General features: G+C 38.4%; 2 protein-coding genes across 4 annotated transcripts; both read right to left on the reverse strand.

The window, feature by feature from the left end:
* Positions 1-370: 370 nt before the first annotated feature.
* Positions 371-3,618, reverse strand: prlhr2b (prolactin releasing hormone receptor 2b). The gene is made up of 2 exons (XM_078271442.1): positions 3,170-3,618; positions 371-1,004 (listed from the first exon to the last, which is right to left on the reverse strand). Exons 1-2 carry the CDS (start codon positions 3,616-3,618, stop codon positions 371-373), a joined length of 1,083 nt encoding a protein of 360 aa, XP_078127568.1.
* A 9,331-nt stretch (positions 3,619-12,949) lies between these two features.
* On the reverse strand, positions 12,950-21,043 carry anxa4 (annexin A4). Of its 3 annotated transcripts, none has more exons than XM_078271806.1 (13): positions 20,906-21,043; positions 19,705-19,738; positions 18,499-18,586; positions 17,825-17,919; positions 16,815-16,928; positions 16,167-16,257; positions 15,512-15,588; positions 15,028-15,084; positions 14,853-14,946; positions 14,500-14,595; positions 13,936-13,994; positions 13,510-13,632; positions 12,950-13,193 (listed from the first exon to the last, which is right to left on the reverse strand). In XM_078271806.1, exons 2-13 carry the CDS (start codon positions 19,711-19,713, stop codon positions 13,137-13,139), a joined length of 960 nt encoding a protein of 319 aa, XP_078127932.1. In that variant the 5' UTR covers positions 19,714-19,738; positions 20,906-21,043; the 3' UTR covers positions 12,950-13,136. The 3 variants fall into 3 exon arrangements, with proteins under 3 accessions (XP_078127932.1, XP_078127933.1, XP_078127934.1); XM_078271807.1 differs by having other exon boundaries at positions 19,705-19,754; XM_078271808.1 differs by having other exon boundaries at positions 20,965-20,988.
* Between the last annotated feature and the right edge of the window lie 169 nt (positions 21,044-21,212).

Raw genomic sequence — 21,212 nt, forward strand, 5'->3', positions numbered from 1 at the left:
GGAACATGTATGTTCAAAAGTTGTTTTAGTCGTACAACAGAAAACTCAGATTGGACAGATAGTCTAGCTAGCCATAGTCCTCATAAATCGACAAGAGTTTAAAATGCCAACACAAAGAAAGCAGAAGGTAACGGATATCTGGCCAAAAAGAGTGAAATCCGGCGGAATTTCCAGTGGCAACGGAGCAATCACGGAAGTGGAACGTCGTGGATATAGACTATACACAACATGACTAATGGCTGGATTTCCATAAATGGATTTTACTAGTGGCCAGAGGATGAACTCCATTAGTTTGATACATCAAAGTTTCCACATGTACAGTACTCAAGATTAATAACCCTGAAATAATGACAAAGGATTCTCTTCACATTTACAAGACCACACTGGCAGCACAGTGATTAGCAGGCCCTCCAACGCGACGACGGCACTTGAACATCTTGCGTAACTCAGTGCGGAAGCGGTCGTGTAGCCAAGCATAGAGGAAGGGGTTACAACAAGATGAGCTCATGGCACACAGGTGACACAGCAGTTGGATGAGTAAAAAGTAGCGCTTGTTAATGAGGTGAATGTCAATGTCTCGCAGCACATTGAATACGTGAATAGGAAGCCAACACACTGCAAACGCAGACACCAAAAGTGCAACCAGGCGAAAGATCTTTCTCTTGCGAGCTTGTTGAGCCCCCGCCTGGCCTTCCGTCTTGTGGCCTGGTGCAACACACTTCTTTAGTTTGACAGTGATACAGAGATAAGAGACAAAGACCGCTGACAACGGCAGGACATACGTCACCAGCAGGGTACTGTATGCATAAGCACGTCTTTCTGTCTCTTTACCCAACCAGAATTCCTCACAAATGGTGAAGCCTTCCTCCTTGAACTGAATGTGGTAGGTGTGGGTGACTGCTGGAGCCACAAGCCCGAAGGACAGCAGCCAGATGCCGGTGAGGACAGAGGCACAGGTAGACACAGACGTACGCTTCTTCAAGGGGTGAACTGTTGCATAATATCTGCAATACAGTACAGCAGTACAAAAGTCATGTTTAATTAATGCTTGTGTAATCAGGATCCAATGTATGAATAACTGAATGATTTATCCTGACCTCCTGCAGCACAGTTTTGATAAAGGTTCATGTCACCTTCAACTTACTGTATGTGATTGCTTAATGTTTAAATGTTAAATTAGTTAATTAGCTCTAAAAGGGACTGCTCAGACTCTTGGAGCAGTGCATTTCATTTACCTTTTCAACAACAAAACTGCGATAATAATATTTATAGTAACCTTTATTTATATAGCACCTTTATTGGAATGCATGCAGCACAATGTGCTTTACAATAAGAAACCAATTACAAAGACAGAGCTTTAAATTTGACCTGTGTAGTACTAAGTAATAAGAAAAAGAGGAAATTAAACTTAAACTTTTAAGATTGAGCAACGGGTGTGCATAATAAAACAGCAGTGAAGCAGTAAAGAGCCATAGTGGGTTTTCAACTGGTGCTTAAAAGCCGCCATTTGTACATTATTCCTGTCTTCAGCTCCGAAGGGAGAGAAATGATCAATTTGAACGCAAAACTGTAGCTGTGTGAATTTTGAGTACAGTGAGCAGCAGAGTATGCAGGTATCAGGGTTCTACTGGGGGACGTGTTTTTGCAGCACATACCTGATTGTTCTTTTTGTGCACAAAGTATAAAGCTGGATAATTGGATTTTGGTCTGGTGCCATCTGGCCCATTCTGCAGCAAGCAGCCCAGATTATTTTGGTTATTTGGTCTTTGTTTATTGATTCACAATGGATTTACAAGATTACTTTTACAAATTGTGGAAAAATAAATGAGAGTTTGACTCATGTAGCTATATGTATTGTTGATAAATTCATGACATAACTGTAAATTCAAGTTTCTAATTTATGGATTTGTGACATGAGCTAACAAAAACCCAATCATTGATTAATATTAATCCAGGAGTCTTTGTTACATCATGTATTAAAGAATACAATAAGTCATATTTTAGACATGAATTTATTTCGTGTAGTGAACCCCTTATTGTTACTAGTAAGTAAGCACTCTTAATCAATATATCTGCACATCTCAATTATTTCTAAATGAGTGTAAATGAAAAAAATTATGATGGCTTATTATTGAATTTGCTGGTTGCTTAATTTCTGGCTTGGCAATTACACTCCACTCATACTTAAAATATTGTTTAAAATGTGAAATAAATTATATAGAGAGGGAATTCACTTCCATTTAGGATGGTCACTTGAGGTCTAGAACTGTTTTTTTAAGAGATTATTTGCCAAAATGGCAGCACATGGCAATTATGTTACACAAACCATGAGAAACACTAATCTGCGAAGAGACAGGAAGAAGGACAAATAACACTTTAAAAATAATTTCAAAATGTCACTTGTGATCTGATTGGTAGAAAGTGCATTCAAGTTTTTTCTTAAAAATTCAAATCTCCACCACAGATGTAGAAAAAGAAAAGGATGGAAGAATATGGAATATGTTTTGATGCTGCGGCAGTGTGTATTGATGTATATGTGCATGTCATGTGGATGCGCCAACAGTTTTGTTGTCATTACTTAGAATGCCTCATGGGGGCGACAGAAACTACGCACTGTAGCTTTAATTATGGCATCCTATCCCTTTTTATGTTCATTCTATGTCTATTTAGCTTATTGCAAAGCACCTTGTGGTACATTTCTTGTATGAACAGTGCTATACATATAAAGTTTATGCTTTATAATAACCATCAATAAGTGGTAAATGAATAGTTAATTAAACTTTAGTTAATAGTTATTTTATTATTAACAAACAATATGATGATTTATAATGTTAACTAATTATGAGTAATATTATAATTGATGTTATTTTATTATGAGTTGAGTGTAATTTGAAATTTAGATAGATAGATTATACTTTGTCAAAGGTTAGTAATGGTTTTATAAACCATCAATAAACATTGTTTGGATGGCTATTATAAAGTTGCAACTAATGCTTATTATTAAGTGGTTTATAAAGTATCAAGTAACATGTAATATTTTTTTTTTCATTGTTTGTTAACAGTAAAATAACTATTAATTACATTTTAATTGTCTTTCAATTTAGAATTTATTAGTTATGGTTTATTAGTTAGTTATTTTTATTCCTGCCGTGCAGAGAGATCCACCCACCTGTCCACAGCAATAGCAGTGAGCGTGAACACTGAAACATAGACTGTGACTGGTTGGATGAGGAACACCAGGTAGCACATCGGGCGGCCAAAAACCCAACCGTGTGGGTTGAAGGCGTAGGCGAGAGTGAAAGGGACGCAGGTCACACACATGAGCATGTCGGAGAAGGCCAGGTTTCCAATGAAGAAGTTGGTGACATTGTGCATCTTGCGGGTTCGGCAGATGACATAGAGGAGCAGGTAATTCCCAAAGACGCCCACTACCACAACGAGCACATAACAGGGGATGATAAGAGGCTTGAACATCTGCAGCAGAGCCACATCGGCAAACTGGGAGCTGCGGTTGGTGGAGCTGTTCTGCACCGCAACCTCATAAACGTGTCCATCTGTCTGTTCTCCGGACACAGACGGCTGTGTGCTTCCAGCCAAGCCACTGTGGTTACCCTCCATGGCAGCAAAGCTCAATGTGTCAGTACCTGCACTCCAAAATACAATAAAACAGATTAGCAGCTGTTATAATAGAACATTAACACATTTTCCAAATATCTACCCCATTAGTGTTTAATCTAAGGATGCATGCAAAGTGTAAATGAAACAGGAATGTGTTTAATGACATTTACAAAATGTAAGACCACTGTTGAATAACAATGCTTTTACCTACACCAACACATTCTCACAATGAGATGAGTAGAGCACATGATTAAAGGGTGTATACGTAATTATGAAGGCATTTGAATAATGAGCAGTGCATCCTCCACGGAAATGTGCATATGGATAATGACAAATCACAGGGTTGGGTCTGCATATAGAGGACATGCAGTGCTGTATTAGTGTGATTACAGAGTAGCTGACTGTTTTTAGTACTTTTCATCATCAGTGGAACAGAGCTTGCTGATGCAATGTCTGGAATTAGACTTGAAATGTCTTATTGAGCAACGAGAGAACTACTTTTTAAACTATATATTGTTTCAGCTGTGGCTAATGACGCTCTGCCATAATGGTCACTTTCCTTAACTGTGATATTGCTTTTGTACAATAAAGAATGAATACAACCGTTTACCATGTAAAGGTATTGTGAAATAAAACATAATAAGTTTCGTTGTTTAGTGTCTTTAGGATTTAACTTTTGTACACGTGCATGTTTCTCTTGATTGAGTGGTGAGAGAATGGGTAAAATAAGTGTTACTTTTTAAGATGTGTCCACATTTCATTGTTTTTAGCTATAATACATTTTGTGATATGAGCGCACTTAGCACTTGATTTAGTCAAATGTCCTAATGCTTTTATAGTGTGTCACGTGCAATGCCTCCTGGTGAAATAAAATTACAAATTGTGACTTTTACATGAGCAAATGATTTAGAATTTCTGTTATGATGTTTGTGATGAAAGCTGTAGCTTGTACTGTTTTATTTTTTTTTTTTTATGTTTCTGTTAAGAGTCATTCAGTCAGGGTTGTTTAGGGTCTACTATTTTGCACATAATCTCTCAATACATTTTTTTAAAGAAAAAGAAAAAAATAAAGAAAAACAGGGCATTTTGGAAATAGCTAGCATAACCCAGGGTGTGCAAATACATCTTTCCTTTACATAATGATCCCGAACAATGTTGCCTGAATAACACCTTATTGGGATATCATGACATTCATAAGCAATGTGACTTATGACATCTGAAGGACGATAATCTAAAAAGAGTGTGTAGTATTTCAACTATAACAGTAAACATATATTCTACTTACTTACTCTAGTAATCATAATTATTTTGTATTCGCTTATTTTCTTATGTCTTTAAGAAAAGATGCTACCACTATGACAGTAAACAGTAACTCACCTGTGTTGGTGTTTCTCAGTGGAAAGATAAGTTGAGTGTGAGAACGAAGAGCGGACCTTCCTTGTGCGCTTCTCCACAGTGAGTGAGCTGAAGCTGCTGTTTTAGAAAGAGAGAGAGAGAGAGAGAGAGAGAGAGAGAGAGAGAGAGAGAGAGAGAGATGTCTATGGAAATGACAGTAAGCCAATTGGATGGCAGTGACCAAAAAAGATTCATGACTGGGTTGGACTTGACAATGACATTTTATCTTGAACTGATTAGTTAGTGGTCAGGACTAATAGATCTCAATAATGATAAGAACGGTAATTATTGATCTGGTCAGACATGTGCAGGACTCTATCTGAGAGCGGTTTGATTATTGTTTGTTTGTTGATGCATGCACAAATGGATTGCCAGTAGACTGATTTAATGCTGAAGTGCCATCAGTGCACTGTTTTCAGAGATTGTGCTTTGATCATCGTTTATGGATGGAGCCGATTAAAGTGGGAATTGTAATTGTTGTGATTTCAGTAGAATATAATTTTTTCAACCCTCATAATAACTTGACAAGAGGTCTCGAAATCTTTTTTTTGCCAAGAAAAACCTATTCTAATTGAATATTACTTATATTTGTGCTAAAAAAAAAACACCTTTTTGAAAAAATGTCTGCCATTATAGCATCACACCTTAAACTCCCACCTTTACATGTGAGTGCTTCAATTATTTCCATTATCCACAAACCCTCCCTGGATAAAAGGTTTTAAAGTGCACTGTGATTAACAGTTACTTTTCCGCTGGTTACAAATGGCAGAGTAAGGCTAAGATGTGTCATTTCTTTTGAAAAAAATACAGAGGATGCCCTTTTCATTGCAGATTGACAATGACTATTGGAAGTCAGGCAGCAGTTATGCCACTACTCTTTTTCCTATTCATTAGCATTGACCTAAAGTATTTGTAAAAAAAAATAAATAAAAGTCAGTCATTACTGTTTTGCAGCAGTGAGCACGAGCTGGAAATTTGCACAAAATGTCAGAAGGTAGGATGAAACAAAAGACATGAACAAGGCTTTATAAACTCAATCAGCTGTGTGAAGAAAAAGATGACAGATTGAAAAACTGCATACAGGCTGGAAAATATGATGAGCAGCACTGTGAAAAGATACACATTTCGTACACGTTACACTGTACTTTTTATACATTATAATGACAGCACTGCCATCTTATATTGTCAAGGTTGTCAATCAGTGAGACACTAGAAAGAGAAGGGAAAAAAGAGAGAATTGATTTATGAGGTAAGAAGGAACTATCCACAGTCACAAAATGATCCCAGGTTTAGAGGACGGCATTGAAGGAAGCAACGTGTTTATCTGCAAGTGCAATGCTTTCATCCAGAAAAGAAGCCTGCGGCTGCAGAGATCATAACATGCACAAACCTGATGGAGTCAGGGGGAGAAGTGGGAGTATTTCCTTTAACAAAAGAAGATGCTCAAATATGTTGATGTGTTGATGCTAACACAATCCAATGTGAAGTGATCATTATTCAAGGAGATGGACCACTTGCTACCAGCGGCCCCACAAAGCTCCATTATCAACACTCAAGTGTGTCTCAAAGTGTTTTCACAAACGAGAAACACTGATTAAATAAACTGCCATGTTTACACCAAATCTTAATATGTTGGACTTGAAATTAGTATAATGTAGCAGGAGCAACTCTCAGGTCAGCTGGCAGGGAATTTAATGTTTGGCAGTGTAAACACCAAAATCTGATTATTATAGTTTAACTTGAGTTTTAAGGTTCTGTTGGCAGAAGATCTTCCAACTATGTCGGCTGACATTCACGTTTAGTAATATATCGCTCATTTAGATAAGGCATACTTTATTAAAGGTTTTAATATTGAATCTATCACTGGTTGATAGCTAATTTACTGAATACTGATACTTTATGGATAAGTAAAAATCTCTTTGGCTGCTGTCTCACTTCCTGATAATACTAATTCTCCTAATGCTAATTTGCTGAAGGTTAATGCTGGAATTATGCTTCCTCAAAGATACACGTAAACGCCTTTGTGGACCTACATGGAGATGGGTGTTATGGGTAAGCACACCTCCGAAATCTTAGCAACATGTTGTGTGGACCTTGGCGTCAAGCAAGCTGATTAGTTGGTTCCTCTCCTGTCTGGAATGTTCGCCTATAAGTGAAGACACTTCAACATTTGTCGTGGCAGAATTGATGGCTTAGTAGAAAGTTGACTATAACTTTTAAATGAAAACGTGTCACTCTGAACTTGAAGTACTAACAAAAGAAATTACCATCCATCACCATCCATCAGAGAGTGAAATGCAGTGGAAATATATTTTTAAATATTCTCTTGTGGATCCATTTAGTAAAGTATGAAAATATGGTTTTCTACAAGTATCCTAATGTGACTTTGTGCCTTCACCTCAGCTAAAAGTTTAGACGAGTGGATAAGCATAATGGGCCATGACAAATTAATGGCGCAGAAAATAACAAAATAGCATATTTTCTTATTCTAAATAGCCCATACCCAACTGAACAATAGGCTACAGTATTGAGAGCGAGACTGAATGTTGTCTGTACATCCCCAGTTGCATTAAGGCACATTTATCTGTGCAGTGAAAAGTATGATCATTTCAACAACTCATCACAAAGTAGGTGGTGGTAATCAGCACATTAGGCTGTATGTTTAAGATTTCTCTTTTCTTTTCAGTTTTGCAGTTTTTCACAGAGTCAGCAGCAGCTGAGCTTTGAATATCCTTGATCATATCCTAAAGTCTTGAAGAAAGCCAACCCTCATGTACAACTCACCTCTCCATGTGCTCTATGGTGATCACTGCCACTTTCTACAGCTGATAGCTCACTGTGACAGTGAGTGTAATAAACACACATTTGAGCATTACGGTAGACTGTTTGAACTTTACACCAAAGCAGATTATTATAGTGCTCTACTGAGGGAGCTTGAATCCCTTAGGAACGTTTCATCAAGGTGGAGTCTTGATGATCAAAGTGATGTTCTGTTCAGCATGAACAAATCCCTCCAGGACAAGGATCGCCTCACTGTATTCTCTGAGGATCACACCTTCATCTGACATCTTTCCTAACTACATGTGGAGAAAAAATCATTCTGCCACTTGGAGTCTTTGTGAGGTCCAATCTCAGCATCATACTCAGATGTATATGAGGCTGGAGACTTGTGGAAGAGCTGGAATCAAGAATACGGACGTAGGGATGGACGTTTAAATCTGTCTCTTTATTTGGTTGCACCCTCTGAATAAAAAAAACTGTCAAAAGAATTTTATGAATAAATATAGACAGAATTGTTATTTCATCCTGCTTCTTTTCACAATAACAGAGTTTATTTAAGGTTAGTTTGTTTAAAGCCAGCCGTTTTTATATCACAATGCCATTTTTCCCAATGAACCTGTTTAGACAGCAGCAACAGCCGATGCACGGTGATAAAACTAATAATGAGGAATTGCATGGTTATATCAGATACTTTTGTTTTTATTTGTTGAGGGTTTGAGATATCATGTGTAATATTTCTTCCTCAATACAACTCCAGTGTTTCATTGACAATGGAATTTAAAAACTATAACAGCAGAATCTCTCTCCAGAAACCATGTATCCGAAAATGTGCTTTGTATTGACGCAACGTTGTCGACTGTAAGTCATGCCCCCAGTCTTTCACATGCATTTTGAATGAAGATAAAGGTATGAACAGACTTCAGATGTGTGTGTGTCTCAGCTTCACCCTGACGGATACCACGTGTCGTCAGGTGCTGTCTTTGAATATCAGTGTATGTCCCAGTGGCTGTCCTGGCATTTTGAACAAATCTTTGTCTTTTATACTCTTGCTGTCTTCGAATTTCTGTCAATATTCCAGTTCATTACACTTGCAGCTACATGCACTGCTGTTTCAATGCGCAGGCTTACCGGTTCTCAAGCCCCAGGGCCCATCGACGTGAAATGGCCCACGAGGCTCTAGGGATTTAAAAAAAAAATAAATGAAATTCACAGGCAGATAAGAAAATCACATTAATGCGGACTTATATGTGCATGTGGAAAGCATATTCTAGCTTTGGATTTAATTGCTTCTGCTTTTCCATGTCATTTTTCCCCCATATCCTCTTCCATATTAAAGTGTATTTTATTATAAGTAGTGCCGCGTTCTATTTACCTCGGGACTCGGAAGCCGGAGCTGGGAATTACGTCATACCCGAGTTGAATGCGTTCTATTTAAAAGTCGGATTTTCATTGTTTTCATTAGCTCTAGCCCGGTTAGCTATTGTTAGCAATACCAGTTGATAACAACGCATTACGCCGTTTTTTGTGCATGCAAACAGCGTAACAGCATATCCACAGATACAAGTTGAACGTGCCTGTGTACGACTGATTTAGTGACACAAATAAGACAGAAGTGCTTATAACTTTATGTTACTGCAGCTTTTCACAATTGTTGATACAGGGGGTCAGTCAGCCAGTAAGGAACTGAACCCTTAGGCTATTTTAACCTTACACATTAGCTCTCTCTCTCTCTCTCTCTCTCTCTCTCTCTCTCTCTCTCTCTCTCTCTAAATCACCAGTCACGTTCATCTCTTCAACTTTGTATTCCCATGTGGAAATAGAATTTTCTATTTTCTGTGTTGCCTGTTGGCTGACCCTATAGCCTCCAATTTGGACTACAGTATTTATAACATGATTGACAGCATAAATGAATGATCAAATGTGCACTAATAAAATCAATTGATATTGATATCAAAGATCCCTTAAACTGTCTGTGGGCAGCCCCAGTGATGAAGATAATGACTTGCTGGGAAACAGTCCATCTGGTCAATAGTGAACCCTTCACCCTTTCCTCAATGTATAGGTGTAAATGATTAAATCAATGATGGCTTGATTCCATTTAGCTGCTTCAGTTTCAGGGTCCTGGTGTTGTGCATGCTGGCTCACTGTCAAGCTGGCATGATTTACCTTACACTTCAATAGAACTGATTCATTAATATTGCCATCTGTGATTTTCCTGCTATTACAAGTCGAAATGTCTGCAGTGAAAAAAGATGAGAATCAACCTATGAAAATCAGTCTTTTCATAAACCTCTCGTAGCAGCTCTTTTATTTCTTTATGTATTGCTCTAGACTGTCTTCATTCTATTGCTGAGTATATGCTATTTTAGACATTGATGTGTTTTTGTTTACAAAGGTTAGACATCATGTGCTCAGTGTAGATACTATACTGTATGCACCATAAACATAACACAACAGGAACACTCAGGCTGAAGAAAGAAAGAAAGCCTTTTCATTTGGCTCTACATGCGTTGATGCTGCTTGTCCTCCACACATGTTTTTTATAATCACTGTTTATGACTTGCCCTTGGATCAGCAGTTGAGTTTCAATGTTTGCTTCTCCTACATCTACAAGCAGTAGTGGTTGACCTGATACCGGAATTTGGCCTTGTTCATTGATAATTGAAACAATTTATTGTGAGAAAACACAATTTCTTAGAATAAATGGACATTCTATTAATTAATTACTTTTGCAAGTACCTGTGGTGGCTGAAGATCTTACAATCAACTCCCTCTCCCCCCTCCTATCCCATCGTCTTGTGGACTGCTGGGGCACCACCTGCAGGTTTAAATTGACTCTCACCATGTCTCCATGTTTTCTGCTGTCCCATGTGATTTGAACAAAGGCCCGTCCTCTGTCTGACATTATCTTCCCGGTTGATCTTCTGTCTACCATGTGCTGTGCACCCCCGCAACACAAAGCGTTGCTGGGTTGTGTAAGCAATTAAAAAGAGACACAGTCTGTTTCTTCTCTATTTAACTTTCTGATCAATGTGTTTATGTTTTAAGCAGCAAAGAGAAACTGGTGTGATTTTGCTTTTTTTTAAAAGAACACTATTTGAGCAGTGAATACACCTTAAAATAACAGTTAAACAGTCAACCATTTTGCCTTTCCTTTTTATTATTGAGGATGTAGTTTCCACTGGTGTTGAACTGGACTGCATTGTATTTAAACATGTTTCTAATGTTTTCCCCACCACATTTATGACAGGGGAAGAATATACAACATGTCAACATTGTGCAGTCCAGGACAACACCACCACTAACTACAACCTCAGTTATAAACGTACAGTTGCATTAACGTCTTGGAAAGTTATCAGAAACTGGCCATCATAAGCTTTGTAAAGGAAGAATATGTGGCAGAGCATGGATTGCATAGATGCAGGTAACAAATTGTTCAAGGAATGTATGATCTATATTGAAGGACTTCCTTTCTCCAAGCAAGACAGGACTGAATGAACAGTTGCATTATTTTGACGTGACGATGTATAAAAGCTGTTATCTTAGTTTTCATGTTAATTATCTTCTGTTATGTCCCATCTTCCCACGTCCATATTTCAGCAGCCAGAGGGTTGATTGATTGCATTATCATGTCTGCCGCTGCCATGCAGGTTATTTTTGTTGCCATGGTAATATTTGCAGTATTGTGTTCATTCTTATAGGATTATTATACATATGACAAACTAAGTTCCTGTGTGACCTTATGTTCAGGACATTCCTGATGTGTTGTTTTTGTTTGCTGTACCTGATTTTTCTCACTTGTTTACCATAACTGCTTTCCTCCATTTATCAAAGGATTTCCTGCACGCCTGAAACCTCTTATAACAACTTATTATTATAGGTAGTTATTTTTAATCAAAAGTGAGTGTACAGACATATAAAATAAAACACCTCTAATCTTGGCCGTGACTGTAAGTTAATAGAGAAAGTGGTTTATCTGGGTTGTCTTGTTGAAACATTCTTTTTTAAATGGTCTTTTTTTAATCATGTTTTATTGTACACAATGAAAAAACAAATCCTCTCTGTGTCTAATAGACTTCGTGCCACGAATTCAAATGAAATAAGGTGCTTGTAAACAGGATTTATATTGACCATGATAAAGCAGAGGCATTCCTTTAAAAAAAAGAGTTTAAAAGCATTTTGAGTGACATAGTTATACTATTCCTCTGTTATATTGTCAAATATATAACATCTGCACAACGGCAACTGTAGTTGTTGCACGAAAGGATATATGGACTCAACTTCACCGTTTTTGCCTTGAAAACCTCTGAAATGACTAAATGAGGCAGATGGCCACAGAGGGTGACAGCTCTTCTTAGAAAGACATAAACGGATGCAGATGTTGTTGCGTCTAATATGGTGACTGGTAAACAACTGATTTAGTGATGTTTCTTCTTTCTGTTGGCGCCACACAGAGTGAGTGGAGAGCCTGCAGGGATGAGTGTTTTCCTATAAAGCCTGCTTCTGTATTAAAGTCTGTATGCAGCAGTCCGTTTCAAGAGAGGAGTCACACTTATGTTGCCCAATGACAGCGGAAGAACATGCTATATATTCTACATCACAAGAGTTTTACTGAGAAACAAACTGGCAGAGAAGTCATTTATAAAAACATGACATTAAGCGCTGGACCTTTCATGAACAGTAAGGAGGCTGATAGATTCTCCAACACTACTGGGCTCCCAGCTGCTTCAGATAACCTTCAGAATTATTTTGGTTCCACCTAGTGGTCACCTTGAGTACAACCACTGCACATTGTTTCCCAGGCTTATTGCTCTTGAGATGGAGCTGTAAGTTTGTAGGAGCTATGGGACATTCTCTTTTACTTGATTAAAGCACACTTTACTGCCTCCCAAATGAAGCTAGCATCCAGTTAATGTAATTGAGTCAAATGACGAAGGGCTGACTCAACAAATGAGTAATTGCTACCAATTAAACAAATGGACTTCACTGACTGGACAGTGAGGAAAATGTTGCGCTGTAACAAGACCGGGAGCTAGAGGCCAATAACAGTAATCCTTTATGTTGTTAAAGATGTGAGAAGCATATATATCTCTCGCTAGCTAATACCATTAATTAATCCTTAGCATAGGATCAATAACATAAACACAGACATGTGTAAAAGGTCACAATGGTCTTTGGTTTAATTGGTATTAAAGTACAAACAGTAAAACAAGGCACTGTGGTCCATCAGTGAAATGTAAAGACAATGGAAGAAGAGCAGATAAGACCGAAGAAGTAATCAACAGAATCAAAGCTCATAATGTGGAATAAAGACAGAGCTGGATGTTGTTCTGATCTTTCTTTTATTCGCCTCCGCACAGCTCCAGCAGGATTTTGCGGTAGTCACCAGATGTGTCCCCCTAGGAAGTAAGAGAAAGATCTGTGAGACTTCAAAGGATCAGTGTAGTTAATAACTGCAATCAGTCCTATGAAGCCAAGCTAATAACAAACTTTGATATTCTTATTCAGATTCCTCAAGACCTTTGGAAAACCCGATAATATAACTCATGATATTACTTTAGCTAATCAAATGAAATGAAAGTCTCATCACAGTTGAAACTGCTACATTAAGACATTCCAAAAGTTTGAATCGCAATTATTATTAAATCACAGCTGATGTATTGCAGAGCTTTTGCAGACTACAGTACTTCCCGGCCCTAGTTTTTAGTGCCTCACCTTGATGAAGGAGTACAGAGTCTTGCCATACATCTTCATGAACTGCGCCTTGATGTCCAACATGTCAATCTCCGCCCTCGCAACCATTATTCTGATGAGGACACTATCTGTAGTGCCCAGCCCCTGACAGAGACAGAAACTGTGTTTACGTGGCGCTAGTGTTTGTCCCTATGTACATAAAGTATGTTAACATCAGCCTGCTTTTCTTATGGCCAATGCAACTAACGTATTATGTTATATATATATATATATATATATATATATATTATTATTATGTTTACTGGTAACCACACACACACATACACACACACACACACACACACACACACACACACACACACACACACACACACACACACACACACACACACACACACACACACACACCTCATTATTGTAGCTCCATTACAAGCATGAAACATTTACCTTCATTGATTTGTATAATCGCTCTGCAAAGAACGCTGGCTTGTTCCTTATGCATTTCACTGCAACGCAAAAACAAATCCCAGCACATAAGGTACAATGCTTCAACATCGATAACAATATAAAGTGTGTATGAGCTCAGTGTTTTTAAAGTCGCTTCTATCATGACGTACAGAGGGGGGACAAAATAAAAGAGATGCTTTACAATTAAGGGAATACACCACAGACTGCATTAGATTGAACATGTATTCCTATTATTTGCAGCCATCATAAAAGAGCTATGTGTACCAAGCCAAAAACAATTACCGTTTGTGGTTGATTATGGTGACATCTTTGGTGCCAGCCAGTCACTGCAGTGTGTCTCCTCACTGCAAGTACTACTATGTATACTGTATGGTATTTCCTTTTACTGTATATTCTGCCTAGAAAGTTCAGGTTGTGGCTTCTAGGTTTCTTTGTCTGTGTGCATTGAACTTGAATGTTAACAAGTTTCACAACAGGGTTGAATCTTTATAAATTGTCAATAGATGTCTATTTGATGGAGCATGTCACACAGCAGAAACAGACCAATGGCCAGAAAGACTTCCTCCAGACAGCCAGACATCTCCCTCTTAATGCTGTCCTCAATGCTTCTTCCAGAAATCTTCTGGTACTCCTCGAACACTGAAAGAAGAAAACAACGACTTATTTAACTCATGACACTACACACTAAACGAATGAAGACGAAAGTGATTCAACAAGAGTCAGTGTTTGCTTCTAAAACTGCAACAAAGGGTCAGGAAAATCCCCAGAGGCTAATACATGACTTCTGTAGCCAGTTTAGGTAAAAGAAAGTATTTTTATGTGACACACAACACCGATAAATACAAGGAAGTGTGCAGATTTTAAACATGATGTTTGTGAATATGCTGGAAGAATACCTCGCAGCAGATGGTTTCGGTTCCTCACACAAAGCACCGTGAGGAATTTGACCTCGTCCGTGCCCCATCGAGCCTCACCAGCCTCATAGATGTCCTATAATCACAAACGTTAAAAAGAAAATCTGGGAGTCATAATTGAATCACATACTTTCATCTAAAGAACCTGGACTCTTGCCTTGGCATCGAGAGAAGCCTGGGCCTCGTCCACTCTGTCGCTTTCATCCCGTCCAGCCTGCAATGCAGAAGACACATCCGCTTAAGAGAAAACCAGCGTAGATTGTGCCACATTGGAGACAGAAAAAAAGACAGTTTTATGACGCAGAAGTGACTATTGCTTCCTCTAACCAAAACAATGGTTGAAAAAGGTTTTAAGCCGAACTTCCTACTGACATTAAACAAGTCATCGTGTGCCTCCAAAAAGAATTTCAAAATACTGAAAAGGAAAGCTAAAAAGCTAAAGTTTTCAGGCAAGGAAGTGAACAATACTCTTCTTTTAGAAGCTTAACTGCATTTTTAAAATTTCACTGTGTTTTTTTTCATCACCTTGAATTTTAATTACAATTTTATAGAATGCACTTTTATGTCATCTCTAAAAATGTGCCATTAAAACATTCACATTGGCCCAAGCTAGGAGAGGTTGTGGGCTAATGTCTGCTCACCGTGAGTAAAGAGACCAAAACCCTCTGAAACATTCCTGATGTGTCCCCGGACACATCGTCTTCCAAGTTTCCATATTCTGCCATAAAAGCATGAGAAAATGAATTAAAATATAAGGCATGGAATCGAATACCTGCAATTTTGGCTACTACGGGCTAAATATAAATACAAACTAACAGATGCTCCGTCACCACATACTATATGGCTTTCTATATTTCTATGAGATTAATACAAAATAATGAGGTTTGGTAAGTAAATATATAACTGAATACAGTTACATTAATATTTATTGTGTTGTGATCTAAATTCACCAACTGTGCTGGTATAATTGGTACAAAACAAGTACACAAAACACCACACAATAACAATGTATTCATGCTCATTGAAAGACATTTAGAAAACACAGTGACTACTTGCCGACTCATTGCAACCACAGAAAAACAAAAAACGGCCACATAAAGAGCAGCAATGGATTTTATGAATAATTTATGCCATCCACTGTTTTTTTAAATAACGGATGCCATTACATCCCCGAACAGAGGCTCAGTCACTGATACACAATATCGGATATCATACACAACCCATAGGCACCAACAGACACTGAGCTGTATCATGACCTGATGTCATAAATTCTATTCATAGAAGTGACACACTTACCTTTCTTGTAGACCTCATTGATGGCTTTTATTTCAGCATTTGACCTTGAAGCCAGAATATCGATGAGGCAGGCCTCTTCTGTGCCTGCTCCCTGTTCATGAATGGATATGGACATGTGTTAAAAACACCAGGACGGTGTGATGCTTTTCACTGAAAACATGAGAAGTTTATGACTCAAAGGAAACGTAGCTTAAAAGAATATGTTCGGTAATAATCTATATTTTTAACAAATCCCATTAAATCAACAATGTGTTAGTCTGTCTCTAAATACTTTCAAACTTCCCTACCCTATCAGGGGCTCTCAGCACCAAGCCCATTTGTTCCTACATGTACTGATATGTGATATGTACTGTTATTTAAACAAGAAAAAGGCTTAAACCTGGGCACTGTAGTTTTTAGCAAATGTTAATGATTGCCAGTTGATGCACTAATGGGTATTTAGGGCAGCAGAAATGTGTATGAGAGACTCAAAACAAACCACAGTGCCCAGGTTTATCGTAAAGAAGGAACATGTTGTAGTGCAACAGCGTGTCTGATTGATGATCAATACTTGTTGGAGGATAAATTCATGTTGGTTTTGTTTTTTTCTGGGGAATGTTGACAATAGCAAAAGCATTGACTATCACTAGACTTATCCTAAACTCTGACCTTCATTGCATATTTCAGCTCGTAGGCATCATACACAGGCGCCAGCATCAGCAGACCTAGAACGACACTCCTGAAGTTCCCACTCAGCTCTGAGGACAGATCCTCAGCCAGGTCCTGCAGGAGGACGGGAGCAGATGGATCAACAGGAAAACATACCACCAGCCGTTCCCACTACTTTAATAATTTGTTCTTTAATAAAAGCTAATTATCTTTGAGGTTAAAATAAGTAAATATTCTTGGCTTTATGTTTGGGGTTTTGTGCTGCCAGCCATGACTTCACACCTCCCAGCAGCGGGACTTGTGTCTCTGCTAGAGGGTGTGGTTTCTGGACAGTTTTGTGAAGTTGTTCCACACAACTCGCCTGTGTGACCACACGTGGGCGTCGCCATGTGCAACATGACTCACTCTTTCTGCCTGCAAGGATTCCTCTCACAATCTTTGCTTTTTCTCTGCAGCTTCCTCAGTGGAACTTCCAGATAACTTTATCGACCTCTTATCAGACGCTGCACAACGGGCTGGTTATTAACTCATCATGTCAATACAATAAACACCATACTTCCCTTTTAGTTAATATATTGATCCGCATAATCATAAAAGAAACATAGCGTACCTCTGTGGGTTCAGTGTACTTTTTTATGCCGGGGAACATTCTCCTTTGGTACAGAATACAATGCCCTGTCTGTCCTGGTCTTTGTGTACAGGTGGTATTCATTTCTGCTTTACAGTTAATGGTTAACTTGCACATTACCAGCACTATGTTAGCACAGCAACCTCAAGTGAAAGAGTGATGAGAGCGTACACAATGGAATAAGAGATGACACATCCACTGCTGCTACCAGTAGTCCCCATCAAGGCTGCTTTTCAAATTCTTCTGGTGCTCTGCCTGTAATTTCTTCACATACTCCGTTTCATACATGTTGGTGTATGGTGAAAAACACATCACAAATAAAAGACATTTACAAATAGACTTTGTTTGCCGCCTTTTAGTACAGCTCAGTCAAAACTCTCACCTTCCCCACTGCTTGTTTGTAGGCCTCTTTGATGCGCTGCCTCTGGGCAATAGTACGGCGTGCTAGGACCTCAATGATTGGTGCCTCTTTAGTGCCTTCAAGAAATAATACAACATATAATCTTACAACCTTAACCAATACTCATCTTACATGTCTAAATATTCCTATTGAGAACCAGGGTTCAGCCCTAATGTGTAGGACATAGAATCAGACACCAGCATAGCAACCCTGGAGACAATCCTAACACAGTTGTTTGTTGGCATAAGCATAGAAACCATTTGTTTGCAATACAGCTCAAACTAGAGTCAGGGGAAGATGATTATGCCAGCAAACCCTAACAGCATCAACATTCCACGCTGAGCTGTCGGTGAAAGACATGGGATTGTTACGTACTCCTGAATGTTTGTTAGGATGTACCTTTTTGAGTGGTGCATACCTGCCAATATTGCTACAGAACAGTGCAACCCTTGATGAGCTTAGTGTACTACTTTCTGCATGATACGCAATGTCAAGATTCATTTTTTTCCCTTCAATAAGAGGAAGCTTTACACCGCAGTGTGTAGAGTTGAGGCAAAGTACAAGGACATGCTCAGCAGAATGAATGGACTATGAAAATAGAAAGCTGCCATGACAACACAAGCACTGAGCAATACTGAATTTGCTGGTTCACTCACCGGCTCCTTTCATGGCTCCTCTAAGAGTCTGGACATCAGCGTCTGCGTTAAAACCAGCCGCTTCAGTCACTGTTCCACGGTTTCCAATCTGGTTGTAAATGACAAAACTAGACATTACCGCCTTGCGGTTGTATGCCTCTGCTAACCAGTCAAATTGCAGTTTACATCCATGTCTGTCCAGGCTCATATGATATATGTATGTATTCAAGATTTTGAAGGAATGTAATAAAAAAGGTATAAAGTGTATTTATAGGCGAAATGGAAGTTATCAATTGGCATGTATGATTCCAGTGAATAATTTCCAGTGAGAAACATGCGGTCTTCACTTAGAGACTTTTTTTTCTCCACAGAGAATCAGAATCTGAAATATTTTATTGATCCCCAGGGGGAAATTGGGGTTCGTTACTTTTGCTCCCATTCTAGAACAGAAATATAAAGAGACTCTATATATGGAAAATTGGAAAGAAATATGGCAAAAATGAATATATAACAGTGTCACTTTTTTGGTTAAATGTCTGACCCAACATTAAATATAACATTACACTGGGTAAAAGTAACCACCCTTTTTGGTTTAATTTATGACCGAAAAAAAATGTAAATATGACATTGTTGCTAGGTCTATAAATAACCACTATTGGTATGGCTGAATAACCCAATGGCAATAATATAAATAACATTAAAACTGGGTCAAAATAACATTATTTGGGTGTGATTGGCGACCCAGTGGTTTTTATACGCTTGGGTACTTTACAGAGTACTGGGTCGGTGCTAGATTGACCCAAATTGAGTTAAAATTGATTTTGGGTTAAATGTGTACATACGTATGGATGGACAACCCATCGCAGAGGCATACTGTACTTACAACTATGTATCTATTAAACAGAAATAAAACAATCAGACACAAAGCTTAAAGTCCCCTTTCACTCACACGTGTTTTTCTTATTGTAACTTGTGCAGAATGATGTATGTGCAGTGTTTGATACTAGAAGGCTGTTTTTACATGTATCTAATGAAGGCAGTAAGTTTCTATGTGCTTATCTTATAGTTGTAAATCTGAGTTCAAGGCATAGACATTAAAAAATCCATTGCACATACTCTGAGAATGTACTCTACTCTACAGTCTCTACTTGTAATGCAAATAAATGTAAATGTAGTTGATTGTTCTCACTGTGCACAGGTGGAACAGCAGCTATGGGACGGACTTACCGCTGCCATTGTAGGAAGAGTGAGGATTTCCAAACTGGAGGTGCAGAAAGCTACAACAGAATAAATACATTATAAAAGTTTGTCACTTGCACAATGACCTGTTTATAACCAATGACTGTATATAATGAGTTCACTGTAGCATCAGGTTTAGGGGCAGTAAACTCTTGAGTTTTGAGTGGAACCTCATTAACCTCTAATTAATATTGTATGCAGTTCATCATCTTGGAGAGGGTTTCCGTCACACACATTTGGTCAGTCATAGGCTCTTTTGTGTCTCATGTCTGTGCTGGCTTCCCAAGAGCTAATCTCATTTAGATGGTGTTTGTTTGGACACACCTGTATTTACTAGAGGGTGGAGGGGTTTCACTCCTACAGATTTTCCTAAATCATATATACTGTATGTCAAAATCCATTTAGTTAAAAACTTACTGAGGAGACTCATTTAGTTTATGGTGCTGCAGAAAGTGTATGTGCACAGCCCAGATGTTTTTAAATTGACATAAACGTCCGTTTCCAATCAAGCACAATTCAAGTTTTTTTATTACCAATGAGACACAAAGCAATCCTCTTCTAAATAAAACACAATTACAACTTGTTATTCCTCAGGTAAATACAGCTCCAGGTATTAACAACAGCAGTAGCCTATAAGCACTGTATTCAAATTCACATTTGTGAAAATGTGTACATTGTATATTTCAGTGCTTAAAGGTAATTTACATTGACATGTCAATTTTTTTTATCTGAGATAAGAATCCTGGATGCAATTATTATCCTGTTAGTGGGCATTCATTTCAAATTCATTATAGTATATTCATGTTTACAGCTTTTTTACTTTAAAAGCAAGTCATTGGATAACAACCCTCTAACGTCAGCGGTTTATTTTACATTGAGCAATAGTATAGAAAGGGTAGGCTATTCATCATCTGTACATTAAACACTTTACACTAGAATTGTTTTCGAACTTAGTATTGCAACTGAAATGTACTCTGTAATCTACACTATAATGTTCAGGAAAGCTTCATTGAGATAATAAAATGAAACGAAGAAGTGATTCAGGAAGCAGAGCACAGCTGCTTCAAAGTTAACTTGGCATGAAGTTAGGGCACACCCTGTAGACTCATAGCCCTCAGCCTGCGCTCCTCTGCCGAATCAAATTCCGCAAAACACCTCGAAAACATGACTCGGACTCTGAACACCTTACCTGTCCTGAAGACAAATTACTCCTCGTGAAGCCCGACAGAGGGTAAAGTGTCAACGTACCGGAAAACTAAAGCTTATAACTCACAGCTGCTTTTACGTCCGATAGGTCCCACCCACAGCAAATTATAACAGGATCCTCCTTTCGCGTGCACATTAGAGCGCGCACGGGAGCAATACTGCTGCATTCACGGAATGTCAGCAGAACGGGAAACCTCCTTTCATACTGTACTGTCCTCTAGGGACCAGTGGTGGAAGAATTTAAAGGGGCTTGCACTTTACTTAGGCTAGTATTCTTTTATGCCACTTTC

The sequence above is a fragment of the Sander vitreus genome, chromosome 16 (genome assembly GCF_031162955.1).
Source record: "Sander vitreus isolate 19-12246 chromosome 16, sanVit1, whole genome shotgun sequence".
NCBI classification, from domain to species: Eukaryota; Metazoa; Chordata; class Actinopteri; order Perciformes; family Percidae; genus Sander; species Sander vitreus.